Source organism: Rhineura floridana, chromosome 11, assembly GCF_030035675.1.
Source record: "Rhineura floridana isolate rRhiFlo1 chromosome 11, rRhiFlo1.hap2, whole genome shotgun sequence".
NCBI classification, from domain to species: Eukaryota; Metazoa; Chordata; class Lepidosauria; order Squamata; family Rhineuridae; genus Rhineura; species Rhineura floridana.
Genome location: NC_084490.1, coordinates 4,305,540 through 4,333,247, shown reverse-complemented (window position 1 = coordinate 4,333,247; position 27,708 = coordinate 4,305,540). Strand labels below are relative to the sequence as shown.

Genomic DNA, 27,708 nt, shown 5'->3' with positions numbered 1-27,708 from the left:
AATGGTATGTACTTTAGATACGATCCCTTAAGAAAAACGGCAGTGAATCGCCTAATTAACATTCCAGCTGTGACTATTCACGACTGACTATAACTAACCTGACGGTTTCCATCAGGCACGTTTATTAGATTTGTTCCGATGATCGTGATATCGATTACCAATACCCTCTTAAAAGCATTTTTGGCTGAGACTAACGTATGTATCCAGACATTCAGTAATTGGTACGTGAGTAGTTTCCTTTTTTATATTCCCACCATGTTCTATATTAGAAACTGTAGGTAAAGACCTAAAACAAATTGTATATTTATTTTATTCTATATTTGTTTCTTCTAGCCCCTGATGAAGGCTGTATATTGTTAGCCGAAACGCGTTGGGCTTTTTACCAGATCATTTTAAAAATACACGCTCCTCATTAAACTTTTGGTATTTTCCTACCTACGTTTTTTCTTTTGTCATTCTGGGGCACACACACCCTCCTCCATTCCACCACAACCCTAAAAGCACATGGTGAGTCACAGGATGCTTTATTGCAGGGACACATGGCATCATCAACATCTTCATCCACAGCTCTAAGCTACCAGGGCATCCACCAAACAGGATGCTGGACTAAACTAAGACCGCTGCTCTGATCCAGACAAGGCTTATATCCTTAGTAAGTAAACACCTCCAGCAGGGTCTTTTACATCTCTTCTGATTTTTATTTTTAAGTTGTACTGGATTTCCTAATCTAAGTTGAAACAGGGTATGTGGCAAGAGGTTAATGTGTTGGCAGAGCAACCTTGGAGGTGGATCAACCACTTTTCAGTTGTCTTCTGTTGCATATCCAAAGCCCTTCTGGGAATGCAATTAGTGATGCAGAAAGAATTTTGGTGGGACCTTGATTTTCTTCTGCTAATCCATCACTTGTGTGGCAAAATTATGCAGGGGATGTGCGTGGTGAATATTTCCTTTGCAGAATATTTCCTTTACAGGTGAAGTCACAGAAGCTCACCCAAGTTATAACAAAAAGACTATAGTCATTTCCAGCATAGCTATTTGTATCCTGCCCTTCTTCCAAGGATGTTGAGTGCAGAACAAGGGGTTGCCCTATTGTATCCTCGTAACACCCTTCCGATGTTAGCCCACCCAGTGACCTTCATGGCCGGAGAGGGATTTGAACTCAAGTCTCCATTGCCCAATCCAGTCCATTACCCTGCACCAGCTTTCTCATGGGCCCTGGAGATGAAGCCTGACCAGTTACAGAATGGATCCTTCCGAGGAGAACCTTCAGAGGAGCTACAAGTGGTCAGAGGCGGGCAAGGATGAAATTTATCCCTCATCTGGAGTCACCACTGCTTAATTTCACATTCTTTGATTTAAACTACTCAGCCAGTAAAGCTTCAAGTGCTAGTAGTTTCAAATGCTAGTTTAACGTGCTCAGGGCCATAGCACTAAATGGAAGGAGGGGGAAAAGGTATCAGTCAACAACAGCCTTCCCCAACCGGCTGCCCTCCAGATGTTTTAGACAACATCTCCCATCAGCCCTAGCTGATCTGTATCAACCAACAGCACTGCTTTAACAGTTAGAATTTACACAGCAAGACCCTCGGCACATTTATAAGAAGGATGTTGTTTTATTAAGGTAAAAAAAGTGAGCTGATTTTCATATGGCATTATCTAACTACAATCACCTGTCCAGAATAGAATATACACATTCACACCAAAAGAAACACTTCCACTCCACCGCCACCCAACCTCCCATGAAGCAGTTCTCCATCACTGTCCTTTTGCAGGGATGCCCACGGACAGACTACAGGCCACATCTTCTCCATTGCTTCTGAGGGGAGATTTTGGCACTGCAAATGCATGATAGGTGGCCAAGAAATGTGTGGGTTAAATGTGCTGGTTGTGCAGTGAGAGGGTGCAATTACCAAAAGTGTCCCACTGGAGGGCGACAGCACACAGAGCAGAAGGCATCTGTGTACTGGGGGGGCAGAGCACGCAAGAGAATTCCCTTTAAATGTTCCTCGTACTCCCTCTCTCCAGCTGTACTCAGACTCGGTTTTCCATTAAAGTGCGGCATGACTCTGCTCTTACGGTTTTATGATGGCCTCTGGAGCCGTCCCAGCAAACGCCTCTTCAGGGGCCACCCTCCCACCTCTTGTGCCAAATTCCTCACAGGGGCTTCTTCTTCAACCCAAAGACGGAGATGAAAAGTAAGACCTCAACAGCAGCAGGCAAGGCACTGGTAGGGAGTGAGCACAGACAGAGGAGGACGGGGTCAGTACTGAGGAAAAGGGCTTCCCCCTCTCTGCAGGGGAAGAGGAGCCCCAGCTGTGGAGCATCTCACAAGTGCACGCACATGTAAAGCTGTGCGCGCACACACAGGGGGAGCTGCGAGTCTACCTGCAGAAGCCCATGATGTACCAGTAAGTAACCGTCTCCCAGCGTTCAAAGACGAAACAGGAGAGGCAGATGGAGGCGCTGCAGTGGGCAGCCAACGCTAGTGGGAAAGCAGTCAGGGAAACTGTCGCTGGAGAAAGGATGCCTGGCCAGGAAAGAGCCCCCCATGGCCCAGCCACTTGCGCTTGCAGAGAGCCAAAAGACCTTCACTGTTGCCTGACAGTTTGAGCTAAGGGGCATATTGTGGGGGGAGAGGGAAGAAACCAGTCCCAACACCGGAGAGATCAGTCCCTCCCTCCCTCCCTGACCATCTGCTGGATCAATTTTTATTTAGGCTGCAGGGACACCCACTCACCCACCCCCATCACCATGGCAATCCAGATGTTTAGTCCCTTTGAGGGTTCCTTTTTGGGGACTAAAAAGGCCGGTGTAAATATTTCAGTGAATAAAATAACAAGGGGTGAGAGAGCCAAGTTCATATGGAAATGGACTGCCTTCAAGGCAATCCCGACATACGGCTACTGTATGAATAGGGATTTTTTTTCATAGTAAACTGTATTCTGAGGGGGTTTCCCATTGCCTCCCTCTGAGGCTAGTCCTTCCCAGCTGGCTAGGGCCTGCTCAGCTTGCCACAGCTGCACAAGCCAGCCCCTTCCTTGTCCACAACTGCCAGCTGGGGGGGTAACTGGACTCCTCGGGACTATGCAGCTTGCCCAGGGCTGCACAGGTGGCAGGGCATGTAACCCCTGAGCCACTCCCTGTGGGGTGATCTTTAGCTTTACCCAGGAGACACGAGCGGGGATGTGAACTCACAGACTCTGGACTCCCAGCCAGGCTCTCCTCCCCACTGTACTATACCAACTATCCCACTGTGATCATATGGAGGACACAAATGCTCTTGTCCCAAGAAGGCAGAATGATATCCCAAGACGTCTTTCTCAGTTTGGAAACCAGCTATTTTCTCTGGATGTATAAGTGCTGGCAATTCCCAGCCAATAGAAACCCTGGCTTCCACGTTTCTTCTACTGCTCTCCCCCTCCCCATGAGACAGGAAAGAGAGCCCCTTGCCTTGCAAAGCTCTGCCTCCAGAGGTCGCCACCATCACAACTGACCTGCAAAAAGCAAAGATCCACCAGTACAGGCTGCCGTCCCACTGTTCAAAGAGGAAGAAGAGCAACGCCACCGCGGCAGAGGCGTGTGCACCAATGGCTGGAGAGGACAGGATGCTCAGTCAGGGAGCAACAACAACTGAAGGGCCCGGGGGCGGGGGGAGTTGTGAGATGCCAGGACTGGTCCATGCTGTGTGGCCTACAGCAGCCCACAACACGTGCGCTGTCCCATTTGTGGCTGGTGGTCAGCTGCTGATACAGCCACTGTTTTACAGATGAGGGGATGAGACGTAAGTGCTTTGGCAAAGCTGCCAGGAATGGGCATCCAGGTGTAATGAGGAGGCCCCTGGGCCTCACCACCTCCTGGTAGCCACCTGCACACGTGGCAAATAACAGGGAACTCTATGACCAGCTCTCCTTTCAGCTCCTTCTGCACACCTGAACATACATTCAAAACGTCCTTCAACGCAGGACTTTTGTTTCCAGGTTCAGCTCCTGCACCTTGAAAGCCATTTGATGAGTCCATCCAAACTGCCCTCTGCGTGGCTTCTCCCCCACACTCCAAATAACCTACACTGGGCCTTTGACTATCCCTCTTTCGTTTTCAAAGGATACAAAGGAGGCTTTGCGCATTGTTGAACATGGACACTCCAGAGAGGAAGCCAGCCAACTCCACCGCAAACAGGCCGAGGGTTACCGACAGAGCAACCACCATCCTAGGGAGGGAAAGTCACAGGAAGAGTCACATCTAATGCCTTTGCAATCTGAAATTCCTTCCCGACCCCAATTACAGTAACCAGTCTCTCTCTCTCACACACACCCAGAGCAAAGCTAATTCACTAAGTCAGGGGTGGGGAACCTGTGGCTCTCTAGATGTTGCTGGGCTCCAACTCCCATCAGCCCCAGCCAGGACGGCCAATGGGATGATGGGAACTGTAGTCTAACAACATCCGGAGGCCCCCACAGGTGCCCCCATCCCTGCACTAAGTTTTTCTGCACAGGTAAGCTGACTCTGGACTTGGGTCCGTGCTTTTCAACTTTTATTGTGGCAGCCCCTATGAAATATATGTACACTTTAGGTCTCCCACAGCCTTTGCAGATTTTGAAATCTCAAAAAAGGATATTGTAAAGCTGAAAAAATGGGAGGGGAGAATAATTAAAATGATCAGAAAACTACAGCAACAAGGAAAAGTTACAGCTTTGAAGGCTTACAGTATTAGTTAAGGAAAAAAGGCAAGTGGGGACCTATGATAGAGGTGTATGAAATGAGGCATGGTATGGAGGAAGCGGATAGAGAGAGATTTTTCTCTCATAATGCCCAAGGGGGTCATCCAACAAAGGTGAATGGTGGGAGATGCAGGACAACCAGAAGAGATGTATTTTTCCCCACACAGTGCAGTAGAAACTTGCTAACTGCAAGATGTGACAACGGCCGCTAACTCAAACAGCTTTAAAAGGGGACTAGAACTATTTGTGGAGGAAAAGGCTCTCTGCAGCTCCTCGCCACAATGGCTCTGAACTACCCCCAGTATCAGAGGCAATCGCTGGAGAAGAACCGCAAGGGTCAGCGGCTGCCCCCACGTCCTGCGTCTGTGGGCTTCCCCAGAGACATCTGCCTGGCCGCTGTGGGGAACAGAATGCTGGGCTAGGTGGGCCTCCATCAGCCTGGCCCAGCAGGACTTATGTTTTTATCAGACAGATGGTCTTAATTCAGAATAAGAGCACTGCTACTTACCCCAAAGCAGTAACTGCTGCTTACCCTAAATTTACTCGGGTGCGTGTATCTGCTGTGGTGACCCCCAACTTTTTTCTTTCTTTTTTCAAGGACCACATAGGAGGTGATGGGAGAAGGCCCTTCTGCACCCAAGAACCTTGAGAGCTGCTGCCAGTCAGAGTGGATAATACAGGACCAGCTGGAGAAGTCGTCTGACCTAGTGTAAGGCAGCTCCCTTTGCTCCAAGTCTACAGTCACAGGACCCTGGGAAGTTGCTTTGTACTGAGTCAGACATTTGGCCCTAGCTCAGTGTTGTTCACACTGACTGGCAGTGGCTCTCCAGGATTCCAGGCATAGAATCTCTCCTAGGCCTATCTGGAGATGCCATCAGGGATTGAACATGGGACGTTCTGCATGCAAAACAGAGGCTCCAAGACGGAGCCCAGCCCTTCCCCAAAAGAAAGGTTTGCACATTGGCCAGAAACTGAACCCGGGTCTCCCAGGGGGGCAGATGAGAATTCTGTCTCTGAACCACTAATGCAATTCAATCATCAGACTAGGAATTTATTAACCATCATGCCATGTATGAACCAGAGTATGGCCCCAGGGAAGTGAGGACTCCTTTTGTAAGCTAGTTGCCTGGAATCTCCCATTGCAAAAATTAACCCAACGTTGTTTCCTGCCTTGAATATTTTTTTTAAAAAATGAAATCCTGCCACTCCTCTCCCTTAGGGAAAAAAACCAAGTAGCAGCAGCCTTTTCCCCAGTACATGGCCGCAATTAAAACACCAACAGCCTGGCAGAGGCTAGCAATTAATCCATGCCCAACTTTATATGCCCTCAGATGGGAGGATGCCATTTATGTTTTAAGCATCTATAATCTGGTCCAGTGCAGTCCTCCTTTCTCTTCTCAAGACACCCCCCACCCCACTCTCAACTCTTTAATCTGAACCTGAGCTTACAGCTCGCATTTGCTACACTGAACAACGGACACATTTTCTGTCAAGACAGAAGGGTTCCCAACCATTCAGTGCAATGGAGAGATATTAATATTCCTAGATTATGGAAAAAATGATGAGCTTGGAGACACCAGCACTCTCAACTCCTCCAGAGAGAACAGCAACCCAGAGTTAGTTTAGTTAGTTACTTACACGAATTACAAAAGGTACATTGTAATTCCATTCTGTATGATATTTTATTTTGAAACACAAACTCAAAGTTATTGTAAGGTGACACTGGTTTTATGTTGGGAAATGTCTGTAAGAAACAAAAAATTGAAACATGTTGCTTACATAAGTATTCAACCCCCACACGTCAATATTTGGTAGAACCACCTTTTGCTGCAATAACAGCTTTTGCTGCAATAAAAGCTTTAAGTCTTTGGGGGTATGTATGTACCAGCTTTGCACACAGTGTCAGAGGGACACTGGGATATATATAAAAGCTGTTATTGCAGCAAAAGGTGGTTCTACCAAATATTAACGTGTGGGGGTTGAATACTTTTGTAAGCAACATGTTTCAATTTTTTGTTTCTTACAGACATTTCCCAACATAAAACCAGTGTCACCTTACAATAACTTTGAGTTTGTGTTTCAAAATAAAATATCATACAGAATGAAATTACAATGTACCTTTTGTAATTCAGTAGTATGAGAGCATTGGTCAGGGGTCTGAAAACTTTTCCAATGTGCGCGTGCTCTCTCTCTCACTGCGTGTGTGTTCATTGCAAACACACATTCATAAACATTTTAAGAGGAAACCTTTCAGGTTACAAATATAATCTGGTAGCCAAAAGGAATTGGGAGACGGGAGATGAGAGAGAAACACATTTTTTCGGTCTTTATCAGTATGTTTTAAGGGGGAGTTAATATATTTGTTCCTAATATTTATATCCCAACTTACACATCACAGTCAAAGTGGCTTACAAATACGGAGCAAAACAACATTCAGATAATGTGAAAACAAACACAAAAACCAGGATTTAAAGCTACACCAGCAGTTAAGCCATTAATAAAGGCCTACCAAAACAAAACTCTCTTCACCATTCAGCTCAAGGCAGGTACTGGGGGGGCAAGGCACACCTCTTTTGTGAACCTGTTTCAAATAGTGACCATCGCAACCCAGCAGGCCCCCCCTACGTGCTCACCCCCCACACATCTGGCACCAGAAGGGCCCACCGGAAGTGGAGCTAGCCTTAAAGAAGCTACAGAGCAGTAGCAGAGGAAGTCCCAGACAGATCACTTACTCTGTGTCTTGGTTCTCATACTCTTCCTGGGTGCACTGGAGAGGTAAGGAAGCTCGGACATTGTTCTCCTGAAACAATCCAGAGAAAGTGGTTTGGGGGCAACACATTAACCCATCACAAGGAGGAAGGCAGCAGTAGCCCCACCAGCCCCTTACTCCGGCACTGCGCCACTACTCTCTCGTCCCACCCTGTTCCTTCTATAGCAAAGCCCTGCTGAAAGGCATACACAATTAAACAGACCCCAAATATCTGAAAGACTACCTCCTCCCCTACAGGTCTGTCAGGTGTTAATATCAGTAGAGGGAGCCCTCTTGGTAATTCCACCACCTTCGGAAGTTCATAGGGTGGCGGCCAGGGAGGGAGCACAGTCTCCATGGCAGCCCCACTTGTGGAACTCCCTTCCCACAGAGGTGCGTCCAGCAATTTCACTATATGATTTCCGGCAAATGCTGAAAGCACACCTCTTTACCCGCCTAGCCTTTGACACCCAAAATGTGTATTTTTAGGACCCACCCTATTTTTGTGATGTTTGTGATTTTAAGTTGTATTAAATTGTTTTTAAGGATATATTTTAAACTGTTGTAACCTGCCCTGGGAGCTCAGGGTGAAGGGTGGGCAATAAAGGAGAAAACGAAGAAGAAGGTATCCAAGGAAGCACAATCCTGCAGAGGCAAGACAAAGGCAAAAGAGAGGGAAGACTGTGTGATAAAAAAAATCCTGTGTCAATTGTTCAGCTGTTCCATACAGCATCTCACACACTGCGTGAATGACAACTCCATTCCCTTTCCAGGTTTCTTGTTTCCCAGAATCCCTTGCTCTTACCCTTTCTAGAACTGGCTTCTTCAGTCTGGTGCTCTCCAGATGTTTTGAACTACAACTCCAAATAGCCCCCATCAGCACAACCATCTGGAGGGCACAAGGTGGGGGAAGCTTGCTCTAGAGCAAGAGTTCTCAAAGCGTGACCTGGGCCACACCTAGGAAGTATCCAAGGTTGCCAGGGAAGGACCAAACTCCTTTCTGACCCTTTCTGCCCAAGTGTGCATCTCAAGTGGATCAGTACATAAACAGCAGGCACCCCCACCTCTCGTCCCAACAATGGACTCTCTATCCCATTCCCCAAGGCTTAAATTAAAATCTCTTTCCTCAGCCCTTCTCAGAGGGCAATATTCAGCTGTGCCAGGAAAACTGCCTGTCTCGGGCAGAAATTGGAATAGGGGTCTTATTTTTGTTGGCGTTTCCTTGTGGGAGGCAGACGCTTTTCTTGGAAAGCATAAGAGGAATCCCTTTAAACACACCCTAAGAAGAAATGGAGGCATGTTGAGCAGGGGAGAGGGTGGTGTTTTGAAGGAGGGAATAGGTTTCTCACCCTGGACCAGAAGATGGTGATGACGATGACCAAATGGGCCGTGAGGGTCAGGAATCGAGAGGGAACCAATCCACTAACCAAAGGCATTCTCTCTCCCAGCACCAGAAAGGTAATGAAATCCTGGCCTTGAAGACAAGAGGGACAAAAGGAAAAAGCAATAAGACATGCAAACAGTTTGGCTGCTGGATCTGGCCAAAGGGGGCCCATCTAGCCCAGCATCCTGTTCTCACAGTGTGGCCAGCCAGATGTTCCAATGGGAAAGCCCACAGGCAGGTCTTGAATGCAACACCACCCTCGCCACTTGTGTTTCCCACCAACTGGTATTCAGAGACAGATTGCCTCTGACAGCCAAGGTAGTTCACAGCCATCTTGGCTTGTGCCATTGACAAGGCTTATCCTGTATGAATTTGTCTAATCTTCTTTTGAAGGCACCCAATTTGGTTACCTCTTGTGGGAGCAAATTCCTTATGTGCTGGGCAAAGAATACTTGGGTTTAGCTTAAGCAAAAGATAAAGGAGGTCATATTTTGTTGCTTGACCTCATCATTTATCAGAGGAGTAGCCAATATGGTGCCAGCATAGCCAATGGTCAGAGATTTATGGGAGTTATCACCCACAACATCTGGAGGGCACTTGTTGGCTGCCTCTGATTTAGGCTGAAATCCAACACACACTTACCTGGGAGTAGGTTCCATTGAACCCAGTGGAGCTTACTTCTGAGTTGACATGTATTGGATTGCAGCTTTAACATGGCAATTTGTGAACAAAGCAAATATTAAGCATTAAAATTGTCAATGAAAACAGCACAAAATTAAATTCACAAGTGTCAACTCCAGAAAGTATAGTGCGGGTGGACCGGGGGCAATCCCCACATCAACAAATGGCAATAAAAAATAGGTTTGTAATGCCAGCGCTTAACGCAGATAACTTTTCCTAAGATCAAGCAACGTTTATAAAGTGCCTAAAATGGCATCCAACCTAAACAAGAACATTTCTTCAAACTGTGAGCACAGCATGAGGGAGTTTCTTTATTATAAACTTGCATTGAAAAGTGCCGAATTTTACAAACAATTTAAAATCCTTTTAACTAAAAAGTAAAAGGGCTCCTGGTGGGAGGAAGGGCGGGGTATAAATAAATAAATATGGGGGAAGGACCCTTGTTTGTCACACAGATGACACAAAACTATTTTTTGCACAACCTCCCCTGCTGATAGCACACCAAAAGGCTGCAAAAAGATTGCACACCATTCCGCAACCCACAGGTTGACATATACATTGTTCTTTCCACCCACACATATGCACATGCCTTTTAGAGTAGCAACTCCCCTTCCCTACTTAAGCAATTGACTTACAAAATAGTGGATCTATCCTAATACCCCCTCGTTCTCCACAGACACACACTAAATGGGGATAAATGATGCGTGGAAAAGCTGCTCCCTTTCAAATCCCATCAGCTTTTAGGTAGATAATAATAGCAGTATTCTCCAATTGCACAACCTCGTATTCTTATTCATCATTTATTTGTATGCCACGCTCAAGGTTTACAACATGAAAAAAATACTAATTCACTAAATTACAAAACCTAACAAAATTTAAACAAATAAGTTAATGAAAACATCTCATTAAGAAATATATAACAAAATTAACCATCATTCTTAATAAGCTCTAACAATAATACACAAAAACATGATCCTAATAATAGCAGAAATAACCCACCTCCAAAATTAAACCTTGACCCCAACAAAAACTCCTAAACGTCCCACCTTCATAGCTCCCTTGCCCCACCACCACACTGTATCCCTCTCTTATCAACCATTTTAGCCGAAGGACTGATATGCAAGCCCCCGCTTACCGAGGGGCTTAGGGCCTCACCACTAGGCCTCGCCGTTGCCCCTAACAACCGCTTCGGGGCCTAGCCGCTTTTCACTAAGCATCGTAGCATCGCGAGATTTTGCAATCACGAGTAAGTCTTGTCGGCCATCTTGGCTGTGGGCAGTGGCCCATCGCCTTAACCTCTTAGTTGCCGTTTTGTTATGCTCACCAGACTTTACCCACTCAGCCCACCAAAGGGTCGATTTCACTCGCCACAGGTAAGGTGCTTAAAAAACCGCACAAATATCCAGATCCATCCCAGAGGGAGATGAAATGAAAGATGATGTTACACTGCAAGCAGCAAAGCCCTTCATTGTTATTTTTTGCCCTCCCTGTGAGTTGGAGGGGCCCTCAAGTGACCCACGAAATAATATGAACATCACCCAGCGTCTGAACATTGATTATGATCACTGTTAGCACCTTTTTTCCGTTTAGGCGTTTTACAAACCATAGCAGTTCATTTCCTCTTTGAATACTTGTCCAAAGGAAGTGGGAAGGGGAGAGCCAACAATTTATTTCTAGTCCAAGAAAGGTTACCTACTTTTAGATATGGCAATATCATCGATTTGACGAAGCTGTGATGGCCGAGTGGTTAAGGCGTTGGACTTGAAATCCAATGGGGACTCCCTGCGTAGGTTCGAATCCTGCTCACAGCGTATCATTTTTGCTATGGCAGTCTCTACGTATTACTTCTCTCTCTCTCTGGAAGAGCATTGCTGCAGCAGACGACTGACATCTATACCGCTGTAAAGCCTAGAAGTCATTACTCTGCATGCCGATTTAATGCGAATTAGTTACCCGTCTAGCTGCAAGCGCATTGAACGCACATTTCCCCTCCCCCAAAGAATTCTGTCAATTGTACCTCTGGAGTAAACTATAGTTCCCGTGATTCTTTTTTATGTTAAATCTGCTTTAAATGTATGGTGCGCTGGCAGTCTTTTTTTTTTAAGTGCATTAGCCACGTTTTTGCTCTCACCATCGCAGATGGATGAACGGGAGAATTCCCCCTTGTGTTTTTCATTGCATCTTGTTGGACTATGTAAACGGATGGCACTCCCCAAAGAATTTATAAAAATGCCTTAGGTTGACACCACACGCACGCGCTGTAAAACAAAAAGAAAAGGAAGAAGAAGCAATTGTTTGAGAAACAATGAAATCCTTTCATTTGCCCTCCTGCCGTGCATAAAACCCAGCTGGTGTGTCGCTAAATGATTTCTAAACAGCAATTTGGGACGGCTGGAAGGCTGTGGCTTTTGCAAGCAGGCGCGCCTGTCACCGCAGGGAGGCAGATTTGGCTTTCCTCACCGCTTTCCAAACTTCGGCAACAGGCAGGGATTTAAAAAAACAAAACAGAAGACGTCGCTTTGTCTGGAAAACGCCACGTGGAAGCTGTTCTGCGACCCTGAACAAAAACACCTGGAGATGCCGGGGATTGAACCCGGGGCCTCATACACGCGAAGCATGCGCTCTACCACTGAGCTACAACCCCCTGCATGAGTTAAAAAGCTTCGGGGACGCCTCTTTGGAGCCATTCGCCTACGAGCAATTTCTTGTTATTTAAGAAAGGCGGGCAGTTAGAGACATCGTTGCAATTTGCAAACGCAAACATTCTCGGCATATTTTACGCTTCTCGCAGCCACGAAAGCGGCAGGACCCCTTTTCCCCGCCCTCCTTTCCCTGTTCACTTTAAGAAAACCGTTTCTTATGTTATTTCAGCTTGATTGGACTGCCACAGCAGCTCAGCTCCGGAAGACGCAACGCAGCAATAGAAAGAGGCGGCCCCTGAGCAAGTACAGAATGCTCGAACGCATGGACAGCAATGATACGGCTGTCTGCAGAGGCGCACATTGTCGCTCAAGGGCACCTTTGCTGCTGCTTTCATGCACGTTTGTACAGCCTTTTACCTGCACGGGATTATTATTATTATTATTATTATTATTATTATTATTATTATTATTATTATTTATCTGCCCCCTCCCGCTTTCAAGGGTTTCCAGCCCACCACCAATCACCACCTCAAAGAACAGAACAACGGCTCGCCGTTTTTTGCATCTATACATAGTGAGATTACAAGAGCGGGCAGCTCGTTAACTAAGTGGCGCCGTGGCTTAGTTGGTTAAAGCGCCTGTCTAGTAAACAGGAGATCCTGGGTTCGAATCCCAGCGGTGCCTTTTTCTTTTATTTTCGTCCTTCCTCAACCCCCACCTCCCCAAGGTCCCAAGTTAGACTGGAACCCTGCTGTAAACCAGCAAAGCTTCAAAAAGTATTCCCCCACTGTACACCAAGAGCCCCCAATCGCAAGGGCTATCTCTAACCTTTCTTCACGTTGCATAGGCTTCCTTTCATAGCTCAGTGCGTTAAGGCTGCTGTTGCAACAAGAACAACGAAGAGTTTTGTTGTTTTATCCTCTCAGTTCTGTTTGCACATCAGCAGCGTTCTGCCTTCCCCAACTTCTGAGTCTGCTTTGACGATCGCTTGAGGGAAGAGGAGAAATTAACTAAAATTTAAAAGGCCCTTGTTCTTTCGTTCTCTGTGGCAACAGACGCCTACTCACGGGAAGCTTCCTGCAGCGGGCTTACTCACCCCTAGCATCATTTCTCTGCCACTCTCCTGTTCAGAAGTATGCGCCCATCCAGGCAGCTGTTGTCTGGGAAGGAAATCGTAGCTGGGACTTAACTTCCAAAGTGGAGAGGTGGGTGGAGGGAATTGGCCCCCGTCGTCTGGGGCTGCTCAGTGAGGGAAATAACGTAAGACTGAGGTTCGGGGCGTTGGAAAATATCACAGTGGAAGGAGATGAAAAAATTGGGGAGGTAGGGAGGTTTCCTGCCAACAAAAACTCTAATTGCATTGGCCGGGAATCGAACCCGGGCCTCCCGCGTGGCAGGCGAGAATTCTACCACTGAACCACCAATGCTATTTGGAAAGAGATTTGGCCTGAAGCCTGTGTAAGATCGATGATGAGTGCAGCAACGGCCTCAAAAGTCATCCCAAGTTTTCAGTAGTAATACTAGATAGGACAGGGAGTGGGTCTGGATCTACTGGCAGAACTCTGGGTGATCTAGTCCATTGGCAAACATTTCTGGCTCGCAATGGTTTAGCAATAAGCAACAAAAATTACTCCCCACCCTCCTCTCAATTGTACTCCTGAAGTGAAGAAAGTTTGGGGGTAACCAGAACCCTTTTGCGTGGGAGGACGGTGGACTGTGCTTGGGTCTGGTACTCAGAACGAATTCCTGGGCTCAACATGCTTTAATCCTAAATGCATGTCTTTCACATAAGGCCCCCGGTTGGTGGATCTCCAGGTAGATCCCCAAAGGCCAAAATTAGCCCACCCTGGTACGCGTCAGTTTAAAAATGAGAATCAAAATAATTTTTGCTTGTTTTTTTAGGATGGAGGGCACCGCCTACTTGTTCCATTGACAGAACCAGTTTGAACCTTTGTGCAACTGAGGAATAAACTCACCACCACCTCCTCCCTCTGAGCCTTTCCCAGATTTCTTATTATTGTTGTTCTTGGGAGACAGGTCCCAGATGGTCCAATCAGCATGAAAGGGGTGTGTGTTAGCCATTGAGAAGAGTCTTCTAAAGCAGTATTCAAGCCTGGCCAGATTATTCTATAACCTTAGAAGGTTGTATAATCTTAGAAAGGGGCATGGCTCTGACTGTTATGAAGGGACCCTGCGCTTCTGAATCTGCCATTTTGTTGCCGGCAGACTTGCACCCAGGTGCAAAGCAGCCTCTTCCAAACAGGTCAACAGATATCTGTGCACTTAACGACTAGTGTCTGGATGTGTGAGTTGATGCCCTCAAAAAATCATTGCACTTCTGATGAGACAAAAGGTCATTTTGCAGGGTGCAACCTGTGGCAGATCACCTGCAGATCCCAGTGAGGATGACATGAGTAACAGAGCCGCCGCAAGAAAACCACACAGAAAATTAACCCACTGTTTTGCACACAGTCTTTTCCTTGTTTTAAGATAAAGCCATTTATCATTTATTTAAAATCAAGCCAGGATCCAGAAACGTTCTGTCTTGGTTTCTTTTTTTTTTTAAAAAAAGCAGCCCTCCACTCTAGGGAATGTACATGAAAACAAAACACCACCCCATGTTCCCCAACCCCATGCCCTCCAGGCATATGATTCCATATTCATAGCCTAGGTTCACTTGATTAGGCCTAATTATGAGATGTAAAAGGGCAGTTAAAAAACAACAACAAATACTCTTTTGCCAGTGAGTACAGGAAAAGTGAAAGAAAAATGCTACCACCACCACCACCCCAGAAAAGAGACTCCAAATCTTTGGCAACATAAAACCCATAATATACAATATATAGAGAATCTAATATAAATTTACAAGGGGATTGCAAGGGAAAAGATCCTTCAAGGCCAGGGTCTCCACACATTCAGCGCCTGCGGAGATTGCGCAGTGGAGTTCCGTGTTTCCGAGAGTTTGTTCTGTTGCGATCTGCTGCAGCTGCCTTGCTGGGCCACACTGGTCATGTGGGCCTGCAGTCCTGGGCCAGCGGGGTAGCTGGTGGGAGGTGGGTGCAGCACATATGCAGGGTCTCCCAGGGGTGGGCTGCACCCAGCAAACACATCTGGGCTATACCGCTGCTGTGGATCGTAGCTGGGGTTGGCAGCGGCCGAAGGTGGCCGAAGGACCTCAGGCCGGGGGCTGGCTGTTATTTTCTCCATGCAGTGACATATGTGCTCCATCAGATAGGCCTTTTTGCCTGTGCAGATGCCCGGGCTGGCTCGGAGGAAGTGGGTTGCTTGCGTGAGACACTCCCTGTAGCCACTGTGGTACCTTTGCAGAAGAGTGTCTTCTTTGTGCTTCGTCTCTGTGGTGGATTCAGCAACAACGGCAAAATAAAAAAAAGAGAGAGATGACAACAGTTTAGAGCTCCAGTTGCCAACTCGGAAATGTACCTTTCCCAGGATCCCAGATCGTCAGGGGCCCCCAAGGCTGGAGAGCCTAATTTTTTTAAGCACACCAGGAACACTGCAAGCTGCCTTGTCCTGCATTAGAGCAATGGCCCCTCTAGCTCAGAGTTATCTACCCTGACAGGCAGCAGCTCTCCAGGGTTTCAAGACAGGGGCCTCTCCCTGGCCTTACCTGGAGATGCTGGGGCCTGGGCCCTTCTGCATGCAAGGCAGATGTTCTGCCACTAAGCCACGGCCCTTCCCCAACGCCCACACTGGGCATTCCAGCTGCTGTGGTCACTGATGCTGAAGGGAGGCCCAGAAATCCATTAATACATACACATAAATTGTTTTTGCAATATTTCCAGTGGTTTTCCCTGTTGTTGGTGTTGGAAGTAGGGCAAGAGCAACTCCTGTTTTGTTCTTTTGTTCGTGCTGCAGAAGGGAGATAGAGCTAGGGTCCTCCAGATGGATAGGCTTGTTTACCTTTACCTGTGATGCTCTGATTTCCTTCTGTCGCTAGACTGTTACGTCTTTAGGGAAGCTTACCTGCCCCTCCTCCTTCCGCCCTTTCCACTCCTTTTCTTCTCCAACTGTCCGAGAGAGAGGAGACACCCTTTGCCTCTGCTCTCTCTCCTAGCATGGGGCTAACTCCTACACCTGGGCGTTATGCCTCCAACTTAGTTAGTTAGAACTAGGTTTGCTTTTCTATCTACTATGTATTTCTCTAAATAAAGTAGCTTTTCTTATTTTACTAAGTCTCCAGTCTCAGTGAAGCTGTTGCAGGGTAAAAGCCTGCTTTCTTAGGCAAATGCACGCATACGCTGGCACACTCGCATTTCAACATCTGCTGTTACTCTCTGCTTGCTGTAGTGCTGCTTTAAATGAAATTAAGTGCACAAATTACACACAGCCAACAGCTGGTGCTGGTTTTGTTTGGGTCCCCCACGCCCCTGTGGCAGGGCGGCTGTGCCTTCGGCAGTTAGGCGGAAAGCAGGAATTCAGGAGGGAATATCACTGCATCTGCATGGCAGGAAAATATTGTCCCAGCTGGATTTCTGCTCATCCCACTGATGTAAAAGCCTCAGGGCATATGGGGGGGGGAGCGGAGATGACAGGTAACAACCGAACTCCTGGATTTTTCTGCAGCTACAGCATACCTGTCCTGCAAACTTAAAATACTTTAAGAAGAGCCCTATAGCTGGATCAGGACAAATGCCCATCTAATCGATCATCTTGTTCTCACAGTGGCCAACCAGACGCCCCAATGGGAAGCCTGCAAGCAGGACCTGTGTGCGAGAGCACTCTCCCCTCTTGCGCTTTCCAGCAACTGGTTTTCTGAAACGTGCCCTCTTCAACCATGGAGGCAGAGCGTGGCCATCATGGCTAGCAGCCATTCATAGCCTTCTCCTCCATGAATTTGTCTAATCCTCTTTCAAAGCCATCCAAATAGGTAGCCATCCCTGCCTCCCGCGGAAGCCAATTTAATAGTTTAACTATGTGCTGTGTGAAGGAGGACTTCCTTTTGTATGTCTTGAATCTTCCAGCATTCAGCATCATTGGGTGTCCACCAGTTCCAGCGTTATGAGAGAGGGAGAAAAACTTCTCTCTATCCACTTTCTCCACACCACGCATGTACCTCTAACATGCCCCCTCCTGTGCACTTCCCCCCCCAAACTAAAAAGGCCCTGATTCTGTAACCTTTGCTCATAGGGGAGTTTCTTCAGCCCCTGGTCATTTGGTTTCATTGTCATTGCATCCCCAGCTAGGAAACCTTGGAAACTGTAGCTTTGTGAGAGGCTCACTCCCTCACAAAGGCGCATTTCCAAATACTCTTTGTTACTGATCGGACTGTTATGAACTCAGTTCAAGGAGCAGGGCTTTAAGTTAGCATACTAGAAGTTAGTATGCTAAATACCAGAACCCTAATAGGAGTGTCAAACATGAAAGGCTTTCAGGTGCATCAGTGTTTCCTGTGTTTTCTAAGAGCCAATAGTTAAGAGAGGGAAACTTATTTTGCCTGAAAATACTCCTATGCAGGGTTGCTGAAGCACTTTGGACAGCTACTTGAGTGTTGTTAGTGCCTTCAAGTCGATTACGACTTATGGCGACCCTGGTGCACACCAGAGCTCTTTTGCAACATGTGAACATAGAGTTAACTGAACGCAGACAGTTTTGACACCCTCCATCTCAGAGGAAATTCAAATACTAGGAAGCTGAACCATCTCAAAAACCAAGGGGTGCCTATTCCAACAGCTGAGCCCCTCACACCTCACCTGAAAGCCTTTACATCTCTTTGGAGAAGGATATTCAAATATATATATATTATTAAAATAGCAATGATACAAGAAACGTTATACCTGATAAAGGCTGCGTCTTCAAAAACTGAACTGTTTTTTGCAAAATTTCTGCCTTCTCCACTTTAGGGTTTTTAAGTCTCTGTGGGGGGGGAGACAAAAGAAGAGAGGGAGAGAATAAAGGCGGGGAGAGGAAAGGTGGAATGAAAACAACATATTCTTTGTATGCTTTGCTTTTCGGGGGAGAAGGCGAGTTTTGGGCTCTAGGCATGGGGCGCCTGGAGAGGGACACGGGGAGAAGAGAGAGAAACCTTGGGCACCAGCCTGCCCGGGCCCCGGCACACGCACGCATGCACGCCCCACCTACCTCTCCCTGAACGGCCCCGCCTTAGGGTGGGTGGGTAGCGCTCCCTTCTGCGATCCGCGGTGCGGGTTGCGGAAGGGAGCGCTACTTACCCACTCACCCACCCACCCTAAGGAGGGGCCCTTCCGGAGGCCCTTGGGACCGAGGGGCCCTCGACCAGGGCCCGACCTGGCCGCTCTCTGGCGCCGGCCCTGTTGGGGCGGCTCCCTTACCTCGTCCCGGGTGGCTTCAAGGAGCAGGACCCGCAGGCGGTCCAGGCTGTGGTTCATCCTGTCCCTCCTCCGTTTCTCCATCAGCGGCTTCAGCAGCTGGAGGAAGAGAGAGGTGGGAGGCAGGGGAGGTGGGAGGGTTGCGGGGCAGGGGAAGGAAACGGAGAGCTCTTGAAACAGCTAAAGCGGAGCCCTGCGCCCGGAGAGGGCCGGTTCTGCTCTGAGCTCCAGCCTCTGGTGGGACAGGCAGGCCGGCCTCTCCGCAGACGGAGTTGGAAGCAGAATCCTCCGGGGTCGGTCGCCCTCCCACCCCTCGGCCCGGTTGCAACGGCTACCTTCTTCTCGTCTTTGCTTTCCCATTTCTGGCTGGTCATCTTCATAACTGGCGGAGCCGGGAGGGTGGAGGGACGAGTCGCTCTCTCTTGCTCGCTCCCTCCCTCTGGGCTGTGGATCCACAAAGGAAACGTTCTCCCCCTGGCTTTCCCCTTCTTCAAAGGCCCCGGGGCCCTTTATATACCCCTCTCCCCTCCCCTCCCTTCTCTCCCACCAACATCCCTACCTCTCCTCCCCACCCCCACCCCAACCCCCGGACCCCCAATTCAGCCTCCTAAAGAAAAGTTCACACCTCCCTCCTCCTTGCTTTGATCTCCCTTCTCCATCCTGGGAGACGGAGCGTGTCACACACACTTGTGGCTTGACCAACTACCAAAAAAGTGGGAGGGGGGAGAGGGGATTCTCACCGAGGACCTCTCCTTATAGGTTCTGAGCTGGATGGGTGTCATTTCATTTCACCTTTCAAACCCTGATACTTGGGGGACTCTGTGTGTGTGTGTGAGAGAGACAGAGAGAGGCAAAATATGCCTTTGGAGAAAGGAGATACAAATTACTTTTTCTCTTTCCCTCACAACCCTAGAACTTGATGCACAATGTATCTGATTCTTCAGGACAGATGAAAGCAAGTCCTCCTTCACACAAAGCGAGCCCTTCTTCACACACAATCAGTCAATGGAATCCACCACTACAAGATGTGGCCACTTGGGTTAGATGGCTTGAAAAAGGGGTGAGGTAAAAGCACAGAAGAGTGAGGGTTAACAACTGCAATGGTTGTATGAAACCTCCAGGTTCAGAAGCACTATATCCTTCTGATATATCTGCTTTTGGGCAGCAGCAGCAGGAGAGGGCTATTGCCTTCTAGTCCAGTTTATGGGCTTCTTAGAGGCATCTGGCTGGCTGCTGTGGCTTGAATATGACTCACCCTCTTCTAAGAGTAGACGATCCATGATGCAGTATGACCCTCTTAGCCTGAAATGTACAAGGACTGAGTGGTACCTCAGTGTCGAGAGCACAAAACCCATGATTAATAGCACAAGATATATATGGGGCCTTTAACTAACATGAGCAACTGACAATATTGAAGAAGTTATAATAAAGAGAAACCAACCAAGTACATGGATATTTTTTTTCCAGAGAGAGCAAACAAATAGATCTGGAAACAGAATTCCACCTGCAAGATAGCAACGTTCCAAGTTCAGAGTTTTGCCATTTGTTATGCTTGAAAATGTTTGTTTAAACTCAGTTACAACATCATTTTGCTGGGATAAATTTAATATTTGCATTCCTTTTTCTACTTTTATTCCTATGTATGTATGCATGTTATGTGCCTTCAAGTCGATTACGACTTATGGCGACCCTATGAATCAGCAACCTCCAAGAGCATCTGTCGCAAACCACCCTGTTCAGATCTTGTAAGTTCAGGTCTGTGGCTTCCTTTGTGGAATCAATCCATCTCTTCTTTGGCCTTCCTCTTTTTCTACTCCCTTCTGTTTTTCCCAGCATTATTGTCTTTTCTAGTGAATCATGTCTTCTCATTATGTGTCCAAAGTATGATAAGGGATGGAACCAGTGGGACTTGCTTTAATGTGAATGGGCAGAGAATAGATGGCCCATTTTTTATCCTGCCTTTGCTCCTGTGCCTGAAACAGCAGATTGACCTACAGATTTTAGCAGATAAAAATGCATATCTCCATAATTTCAGCAGAAAAGTGCAAGAGAAAGCCAGGCTAGCGTGTTTTTACTGGATAGTTGGCAATCCTATATTATTTAGTATTATTAGTAATAATATTTCTTTATTTCAAATCCACTTTTCCACAAAGATACATCCAAAGCAGCTCACAACAGGACAGAAACATGTTCTTACATCTTAAATGTGCAGGAACAATGCAAACAAACTGTTCACTTCAGTTATACTAACATTATAACATTCTGAATTCATCCCAAACTAGGCAGTAAATTAGAATGAAGAATCATAGGCATTGTTCAGATACAATCTCTGGCTAGCAAACTGGAGAAAAAAGGGACTGTTGGTGAACCTCTCACAATGTGCGAGCACCTATGTGTTTGACCTGAATTTGAAAAGAAAGGGTAAGTTGCACTCCTGTGCTGGGAACTTACAGGGGCTAGCATGGGCAATGTTACTAGATAAATGATGCAATGAGAAGAATAATTGGGTGTTGAAATAGAGGAGCTGCACTGGGAGCAAATTTGCTCTAAACCAGCTCTAAAAATGGCTTCAGCAAAAATTCAGGAAGCGGCTCTTACGTGCTTTTGCGATGGCACTGGGCACACTTGGAACAGAGCCATATTAATCACTCCTTATCTCCGCTCTGCTGGAGAGGAATTGTGGGTTCCTTTCGCCACATGTGGTGGGAATGTGCTCCAATCAAGCATTTGGGGATTATTATTATTGTATAACATTGGACATTACAGGGCAATTGCTGGCAATTGCTCCTGCATTTGTCTTATCACTTACCAAACATTTGAATATGCCTGTAATTCATAAATGGGTTCCTGCTGGAGGAAGGGCGGGATAGAAAGAAAGAAAGAAAGAAAGAAAGAAAGAAAGAAAGAAAGATTTGGTGATCCTGCTACTGGGAGCAGCACGCATGGAAATCTCTTACAAAAAATGGCTGAGAATCTTTCTAAAAAAAAAGATGGGTGGATAGGGGGTGGGATGTAGCTCTTTCAGAAAAATGTATGAGGCACGGTCAAGCAGTCTGAGGCCTCTCCCACAAGGACAAACTTGACAACACATGGTATCTGCTTTTGGCGTACATCAATCTACCATTACCTGACTGATCACCTCCCACTGCTCAGCTCTTGTTGTGGTGTGGATTAATATTTTGTACTGCAACAGAGAATTAAATATTTTATATTGTGCAATGGGAAGTGACAGGGTGAGTATAACATCCATTTTGATTGCTTACTTGGATGGGGACAAGGTATTACTTTTGATATTTCAGCAACTTTATATGCTGTATTATGAGTTTTCTTATTGTTCGGTTGTTACATATGTCTGAAAATTTTAATAAAACCTTTTTTAAAAAAAATCATAGACGTTGTGATGAGGGACCTATAACAATGCCCTTTCTCCTGCAGCCAAAGGATCCTGGACAAGGTAAAGGATATGAGTCAGTTTAGATCAATGAAATTTGCCCATCCCCCTTTAATTTAGTTAACCTCTAGGGGAAAATCCATTCACTTACTAATGTCCAGGCCTCAATTACTGAAGGGGTTATGCAGACAAAGTATCTAATTTACAGAGGCCCCCTTCCCACCATTTGGGTAACAAAGACCATATAAAAGCCCCCACACTCTTGCATATTTAATTCTCCCCCCCAACCCAGCATCAAACAAGTGAGTTGTGTATACATGGAGGGGGGAGGGGGGAGGCAGCTCTCTGGCACTTAATCCAAGGTCAGGACCTCCACTGATGTTGGTCAACAGCCTTCCCTTTAGGTTAGTGGATTGCTACCCACAGGATCAGGCTGGCTAATATTGGAGGGAGGTTATAGAGACTTGTGGAGCTTCTTAAGTCCAGTTCCCCCATTTTTCCTTCAGCAGACTCTTTATGCCTTTTGATGACACATACGACACTCAAATCCCATAGGTACAGCTTTTCCTAGGATGCAGAGATGGGGAAAGCTTCACCTGCCAGATTTCTGCCTAACACGCAGTCATTACGGATAAAAGGGCCCTGCCAAGATAATTAAAAAAAACGCAGAGGGGGTAAGGAATCCAAATTGTGAGTATGGAACCAGGAATCAGGGGTTTATTCCCAAATTGGACTATGACCTGAGAGACCAGGATTCGAATCCCCACACAGCCATGAAGCTTACTGGGTGATCATGGGCTAGTCACTGCCTCTCAGCCTCAGAGGAAGGCAATGGTAAACCACCTCTGAATACCACTTACCATGAAAACCCTATTCACAGGGTCGCCATAAGTCAGGATCGACTTGAAGGCAGTCCATTTCCATTTCAACTAGTGTAAGTACCATGGTCTTGCCTTTTTATTTATTATTGTATTTATATCCCACCTTTCCTCCAGGGAGTTTAAAACAGAATAGGTGGCTGCCCCCCTCTCCATTTTATCTTCACAACAACGCTGTGAGTTAGGTTAGGCTGACAGACTGTGACTGGCCTCCCAGGTCACCCAGAGAGCTTCATGGCTGACTGGGGATTTGAACTCTGGTCTCCTAGGTCCTAGTCCAACACTCTCAGCTCTCAATGTTGGCAGCAGATTGCAACGTTTTGGCAAGGCTGGCATCATGGCAAGGAGGAATGAGACCATGTCACCACCGTAATGTGCCCTCTGGCAGGGCAGTGGATTCGCCTCTAGTCTGGTAAAGTGGGCAGCAGGCATCCAGTACCAGAGGCCACCAGGAGCAGCTCTGTAGCACAGCCGGGCCCACAGACCCTCCCTGGTTATAGCCAAATGTGCCACAAACCCCTCCTGGTGACATCCATCCTGCAGGTTGGCCACCCACAACAGGAACAATAGGAACCTGCCTTATTCTAAGTCAGACCATTGGTCTATCTAGCTCAATACTGTCTACACTGACTGGCAGCAGCTCTCTGGGGTTTCAGGCAGGGGTCTCCCCCAGACCTACCTGGAGATGCTGAGGATTGAACCTGGAAGCTCCTCCATGCAGCCTCTTGAAGTTCTGTGTGTGTGAGAGAGAGAGAGAAAGAGAGAGAGAGGCGGGATTTGAACCCAAGCCCTTTTTAGTTACAAATTTATTTATTTATTTATTTATTATTTCAATTTATATACCACCCTTAGCAGAATAGCTCTCAGGGCGGTGAACAAACAAGATAAAATACAATATATCATAATAAAAATCATAAAAACATATACAAACAAACAACAAAAAACACTACAAAAACACAATACGACAAAAATTAAAAATACGGATTAAAAGATTAAAATGGTTAAGAAAATTAAAATGCCTGGGAGCATAAAAAGGTCTTTACCTGGCGCCGAAAAGATAAAAGTGTAGGCGCCAGGCGTACCTCTTCGGGGAGGCTGTTCCACAACTCAGGGGCCACCACAGAAAAGGCCCTAGATCTAGTAACCACCCTCCGGGCTTCCCGATGGGTTGGTACCCGGAGGAGGGCCTTAGATTCTGAACGAAGTGAACGGGTAGGTTCGTATCGAGAGAGGCGTTCCACAAGGTATTGAGGTCCCACGCCGTGTAAGGCTTTATAGGTAAGAACCAGCACCTTGAATCTCGCCCGGAAGCAAATAGGAAGCCAGTGCAGACGCGCCAAGACAGGTGTTATATGCGAAGACCGACTGGTCCTCGTCAGTAGTCTGGCAGCTGCGTTCTGCACCAGCTGAAGCTTCCGAATTGTCTTCAGGGGCAGCCCTACGTAGAGCGCATTACAGTAATCCAATCTTGAAGTTACCAGAGCGTGAACAACGGAGGCGAAGTCGTCCCTGTCCAGATAGGGGCGTAGTTGGGCTACCAGACGAAGATGGTAAAACGCATTCCGTGCCACCGAGGCCACTTGGGCCTCGAGAGACAGGGAAGAGTCGAGAAGAACCCCCAAACTACGTACCTGTTCCTTCAGGGGGAGTGTAACCCCATCCAGAACAGGGTTAACATCCACCATCTGAGCAGGGAAGGCATTCACCAACAATGTCTCGGTCTTGTCTGGATTGAGTTTCAGTTTATTAGCTCTCATCCAGTCCATTATCGCGGTCAGGCAACGGTTCAGCACATCAACAGACTCACCTGAAGAAGATGAAAAGGAGAAATAGAGCTGCATGTCATCAGCATACTGATGGCAACACACTCCAAAACTCCTGATGACTGCACCCAGCGGCTGCATGTAGATGTTGAAAAGCATGGGGGACAAAACCGACCCCTGAGGGACTCCGCAATGGAGAGTCCATGGTGTCGAGTGATGTTCCCCAAGCACTACCTTCTGGTGACGATCCGCGAAGTAGGAGCGGAACCACTGCCAAGCAGTGCCCCCGACACCCAACTCCGCGAGTCTCCTCAGAAGGATACCATGGTCGATGGTATCAAACGCCGCTGAGAGATCAAGGAGAATCAACAGAGTCACACTCCCCCTGTCCCTCTCCCGACACAGGTCATCATACAGGGCGACCAAGGCTGTTTCGGTGCCAAAACCGGGCCTGAAACCGGATTGAAACGGATCTAGATAATCGGTTTCATCCAAGAGCGCCTGGAGTTGGCTGGCAACCACCCGCTCCAAAACCTTGCCCAGAAAAGGGGACATTCGCCACAGGTCTGTAGTTGTTCAAATTATCCGGGTCCAGGGAAGGTTTCTTTAAAAGAGGTCTCACTATTGCCTCCTTGAGGCTACTTGGGACTACTCCCTCTCTCAAGGAGGCATTAACCACTTCCCTGGCCCAGCCGGTGGTTCCAGCCCTGCCAGCTTTCACTAGCCAAGATGGGCAAGGATCCAGAACAGACGTGGTCGCCCGAACCATTCCAAGCACCTTGTCCACTTCCTCGAGCTGCACCAACTGAAACTCATCCAATAAAGAAAGACAAGGCCGTGCTCCGGACACTTCAATGGATTCATCTGTCACAACATCAGAGTCAAGGTCCCTGCGGATACATGCAATCTTATCTTGAAAGTGTCCAGCAATTTCATTACAGCGGGTCTCAGATGTTTCCATAGTATCGTGGGGGCCAGAGTGTAAGAGCCCTCGCACGACTTTAAAAAGCTCCGCTGGGCGGCTTAAAGATGATCTAATAGAGGCAGCAAAATAGAGCTTCTTTGCTGTCCTTACCGCTTTTGTATACAACTTATTGGTGGCACTTACCAAGGCATGATTGTATCCACTGGGAGTTTTCCTCCATCTGCACTCCAGCCTCCTCCTCTCATGTTTCATCGCTCTCAGCTCCGGGGTATACCACGGAGCTGTATGAGCTCTACAGCGGAGGGGACGCACGGGAGCGATCGTGTCAATAGCCCGGGTCATTTCTGTATTCCACAGTGCGACCAGGGCCTCGACAGGAGCACCTGTCCTATCAGCCGGAAAATCTCCCAGAGCCCTCTGAAAACCTACAGGATCCATCTGGCTCCGGGAGCGGATCAACTTAATAGATCCTCCACCTTTGCAGAGGGAAAGAGCCGCTGTAAGTCTAAATCTCAGCAAGCGGTGATCTGTCCATGACAATGGGGTAGATGAAAAACACCCCACCAAATGCAGTCCCTTCAAAAAGAGCGAACAAACCAACCCTTAATGCAGATTTCAGAACCGGCCCTTACATTTTATTTTGTATTGTGTTGGTTGCATTTTGACCGCTTTCAGATTTTGCTTCTGCAGGGTAAAAAAATATCAGTTGTCTGGGATAACTTATTTTTAAAAAAACAAAAACACCTTCTAGGCCTTGTTGATGGATTTTGCTGTCTATGGGTTGTATTCAACTCAGTCCTACTCAGAGCAGACCCACTGAAATGAATGAACTTAAGTTAGTCATGGCTACTGTCTGCTCTTGAGTAGGACTAACATTGAATACCACCCAATGTTTAAACTCCTTGCCAAAAATCAACATTTTTATACTTTGGGGTATTCTCCTCTTAAAGCCACCAAGTCAAACAGTATCTATACCTGGAGACACCAGGAGGGAAAGGAATTCAGATGCGCGTGTTTTTCTGTGTAGCAATCTTCCAATATGATCACTGTCTTTAAATATCTGAACATCTGTCATGTAGGACCAGAGCTTGGAAAAGTTACTTTTTTGAACTAGATTGGGCTAATGGGAGTTGTAGTTCAAAAAAAGTAACATTTCCAAGCTCTGGACCAGACACAACACTCCATACTTTGAAAGCACATGACATCCCTCCAAAAATAATGGGAACTGTAGTTTGTTAATGGTGCTAGGAACTGCAGCTTTAGGCGGGATAAACTACAGTTTCCAGGGTTCTTTGAGGGAGCAGCATGCTTTAAATGTGTGGTGTGGATGTGACCTTATTTTCAGTTGCTTGAGTAGGGATTGGGAACCTGTGACCCCCCCAGATGCATTTGGACTCCAATTCCCATCAGCCCCACACAGATGGAAACTGCGGGGCAGATTGCCTTGGGAGGCCCTGGGCTCCCCTTCATTGGGGATATTTAAGCAGAGGCTGGGTCACCATCTGTCAGAGGTGCTATAGTTGCATCCGGTACTCAGCAGTGGGTTGGAATAGATGACCTCCAGGGCCCCTTCCAATGATAATTATATGACACTACACACACAAACACACACACGTAAACAAAACCCATCCTATCTACATGTAACTGAAACAACCACGTTTTCCTCCCATTCCACTTTCATTTCCTCTTTTAGATTGTAAGCTCAGTGGGGCAGGGATCTGCCCCCTTGCTGTTGTTCTGTAAAGCAGGCTTCCCCAACCTGTGCCCTCCAGATCAACATTTGAATGTTCGCAAGGTTATTTACCAGAGGAACATTTTTTTTGGCTTTGAGAAACACACACACGAAACAGAGATCTGACAGTTTCAAGTGTAACCACCCAAGCAATGATCTGAAATGCATCCAGGGGAAATTTGAGGGCCTCGGGGGTGAGGGTGGAGGGAACAACAGGCATTTTATGACTTTTTATTGTGGCCCTAGGATTGTAGGATGGTGACCAGCTTGTGGGAAACTGCAGGCAACTGTGATTCTCACTGCCATAAAGTGGAGGTGTCAGGACCAGCCTACAACACCCCCCCCCAAAAAAAAAGTCACAGTAAAAACCAAACGTCGGAGACACTCCCTGGAATAAAAAGATGAGAACTTTCCCATCAGCAAAGGTCAGAGGCGACAGCCTGCCCTGCACATTTGGAGGTGAGGTGAGAGGCGTGGCACAGTTTTACGATAATTATAAATGGTGGAGGGGGGAGGGGGGAGAGGGGGGAATTGTCCACC

General features: G+C 47.1%; 2 protein-coding genes, 1 long non-coding RNA gene and 4 other non-coding genes across 11 annotated transcripts; 3 read left to right on the top strand and 4 right to left on the bottom strand.

Annotated features, from left to right (window-relative positions):
- The first annotated feature begins 102 nt into the window (after nt 1-102).
- Nucleotides 103-4,305, top strand: LOC133366680 (uncharacterized). 2 transcript variants are annotated; one of them, XR_009758468.1, is made up of 3 exons: nt 103-221; nt 534-652; nt 972-4,305. It is a non-coding gene; the product is annotated as an uncharacterized LOC133366680 (long non-coding RNA). The 2 variants fall into 2 exon arrangements; XR_009758469.1 differs by having other exon boundaries at nt 334-652.
- TMEM107 (transmembrane protein 107) lies at nt 1,571-11,628 on the bottom strand. Of its 4 annotated transcripts, none has more exons than XM_061590055.1 (6): nt 11,229-11,628; nt 8,817-8,941; nt 7,451-7,518; nt 4,107-4,207; nt 2,386-2,482; nt 1,571-2,224 (listed from the first exon to the last, which is right to left on the bottom strand). In XM_061590055.1, exons 1-6 carry the CDS (start codon nt 11,347-11,349, stop codon nt 2,155-2,157), a joined length of 582 nt encoding a protein of 193 aa, XP_061446039.1. In that variant the 5' UTR covers nt 11,350-11,628; the 3' UTR covers nt 1,571-2,154. The 4 variants fall into 4 exon arrangements, with proteins under 4 accessions (XP_061446039.1, XP_061446038.1, XP_061446040.1 ...); XM_061590054.1 differs by lacking the exon at nt 2,386-2,482 and adding an exon at nt 3,495-3,591 and having other exon boundaries at nt 1,575-2,224; nt 11,229-11,621; XM_061590056.1 differs by lacking the exons at nt 2,386-2,482; nt 11,229-11,628 and adding exons at nt 3,495-3,591; nt 11,108-11,132 and having other exon boundaries at nt 1,575-2,224.
- On the top strand, nt 11,262-11,343 carry TRNAS-UGA (transfer RNA serine (anticodon UGA)). Its single transcript has one exon. It is a non-coding gene; the product is annotated as a tRNA-Ser (tRNA).
- Nucleotides 11,629-12,104: 476 nt separating the features above from the next.
- TRNAA-CGC (transfer RNA alanine (anticodon CGC)) lies at nt 12,105-12,176 on the bottom strand. The gene has a single exon. It is a non-coding gene; the product is annotated as a tRNA-Ala (tRNA).
- Nucleotides 12,177-12,784: 608 nt separating this feature from the next.
- Nucleotides 12,785-12,858, top strand: TRNAT-AGU (transfer RNA threonine (anticodon AGU)). The gene has a single exon. It is a non-coding gene; the product is annotated as a tRNA-Thr (tRNA).
- A 672-nt stretch (nt 12,859-13,530) lies between these two features.
- On the bottom strand, nt 13,531-13,601 carry TRNAG-GCC (transfer RNA glycine (anticodon GCC)). The gene has a single exon. It is a non-coding gene; the product is annotated as a tRNA-Gly (tRNA).
- Nucleotides 13,602-14,677: 1,076 nt separating this feature from the next.
- Nucleotides 14,678-18,943, bottom strand: LOC133366464 (transcription factor HES-7.1-like). The gene is made up of 4 exons (XM_061589593.1): nt 18,815-18,943; nt 18,483-18,578; nt 17,970-18,048; nt 14,678-15,527 (listed from the first exon to the last, which is right to left on the bottom strand). The coding sequence occupies exons 1-4, from the start codon at nt 18,857-18,859 to the stop codon at nt 15,067-15,069; spliced, it is 681 nt and encodes a 226-aa protein (XP_061445577.1). The 5' UTR covers nt 18,860-18,943; the 3' UTR covers nt 14,678-15,066.
- Nucleotides 18,944-27,708: the final 8,765 nt, after the last annotated feature.

Bases quoted from the DNA above. Each gene is read 5' to 3' on its own strand.
- TMEM107 (XM_061590055.1), bottom strand. From the start codon at position 11,349: ATGATACGCTGTGAGCAGGATTCGAACCTACGCAGGGAGTCCCCATTG. The intron at 2,483-4,106 runs GTATCCTTTGAA...CTTTCCCACTAG, and splicing joins CAATGCGCAAAGCCTCCTTT to CGTTGGCTGCCCACTGCAGC. The intron at 2,225-2,385 runs GTAGACTCGCAG...ACTCCCTACCAG, and splicing joins TACATCATGGGCTTCTGCAG to TGCCTTGCCTGCTGCTGTTG.
- LOC133366464 (XM_061589593.1), bottom strand. From the start codon at position 18,859: ATGAAGATGACCAGCCAGAAATGGGAAAGCAAAGACGAGAAGAAG. The intron at 18,579-18,814 runs GTAGCCGTTGCA...CTCTTCCTCCAG, and splicing joins AAAGCAAAGACGAGAAGAAG to CTGCTGAAGCCGCTGATGGA. The intron at 15,528-17,969 runs GTATAACGTTTC...AATCCACCACAG, and splicing joins GAAGACGCAGCCTTTATCAG to AGACGAAGCACAAAGAAGAC.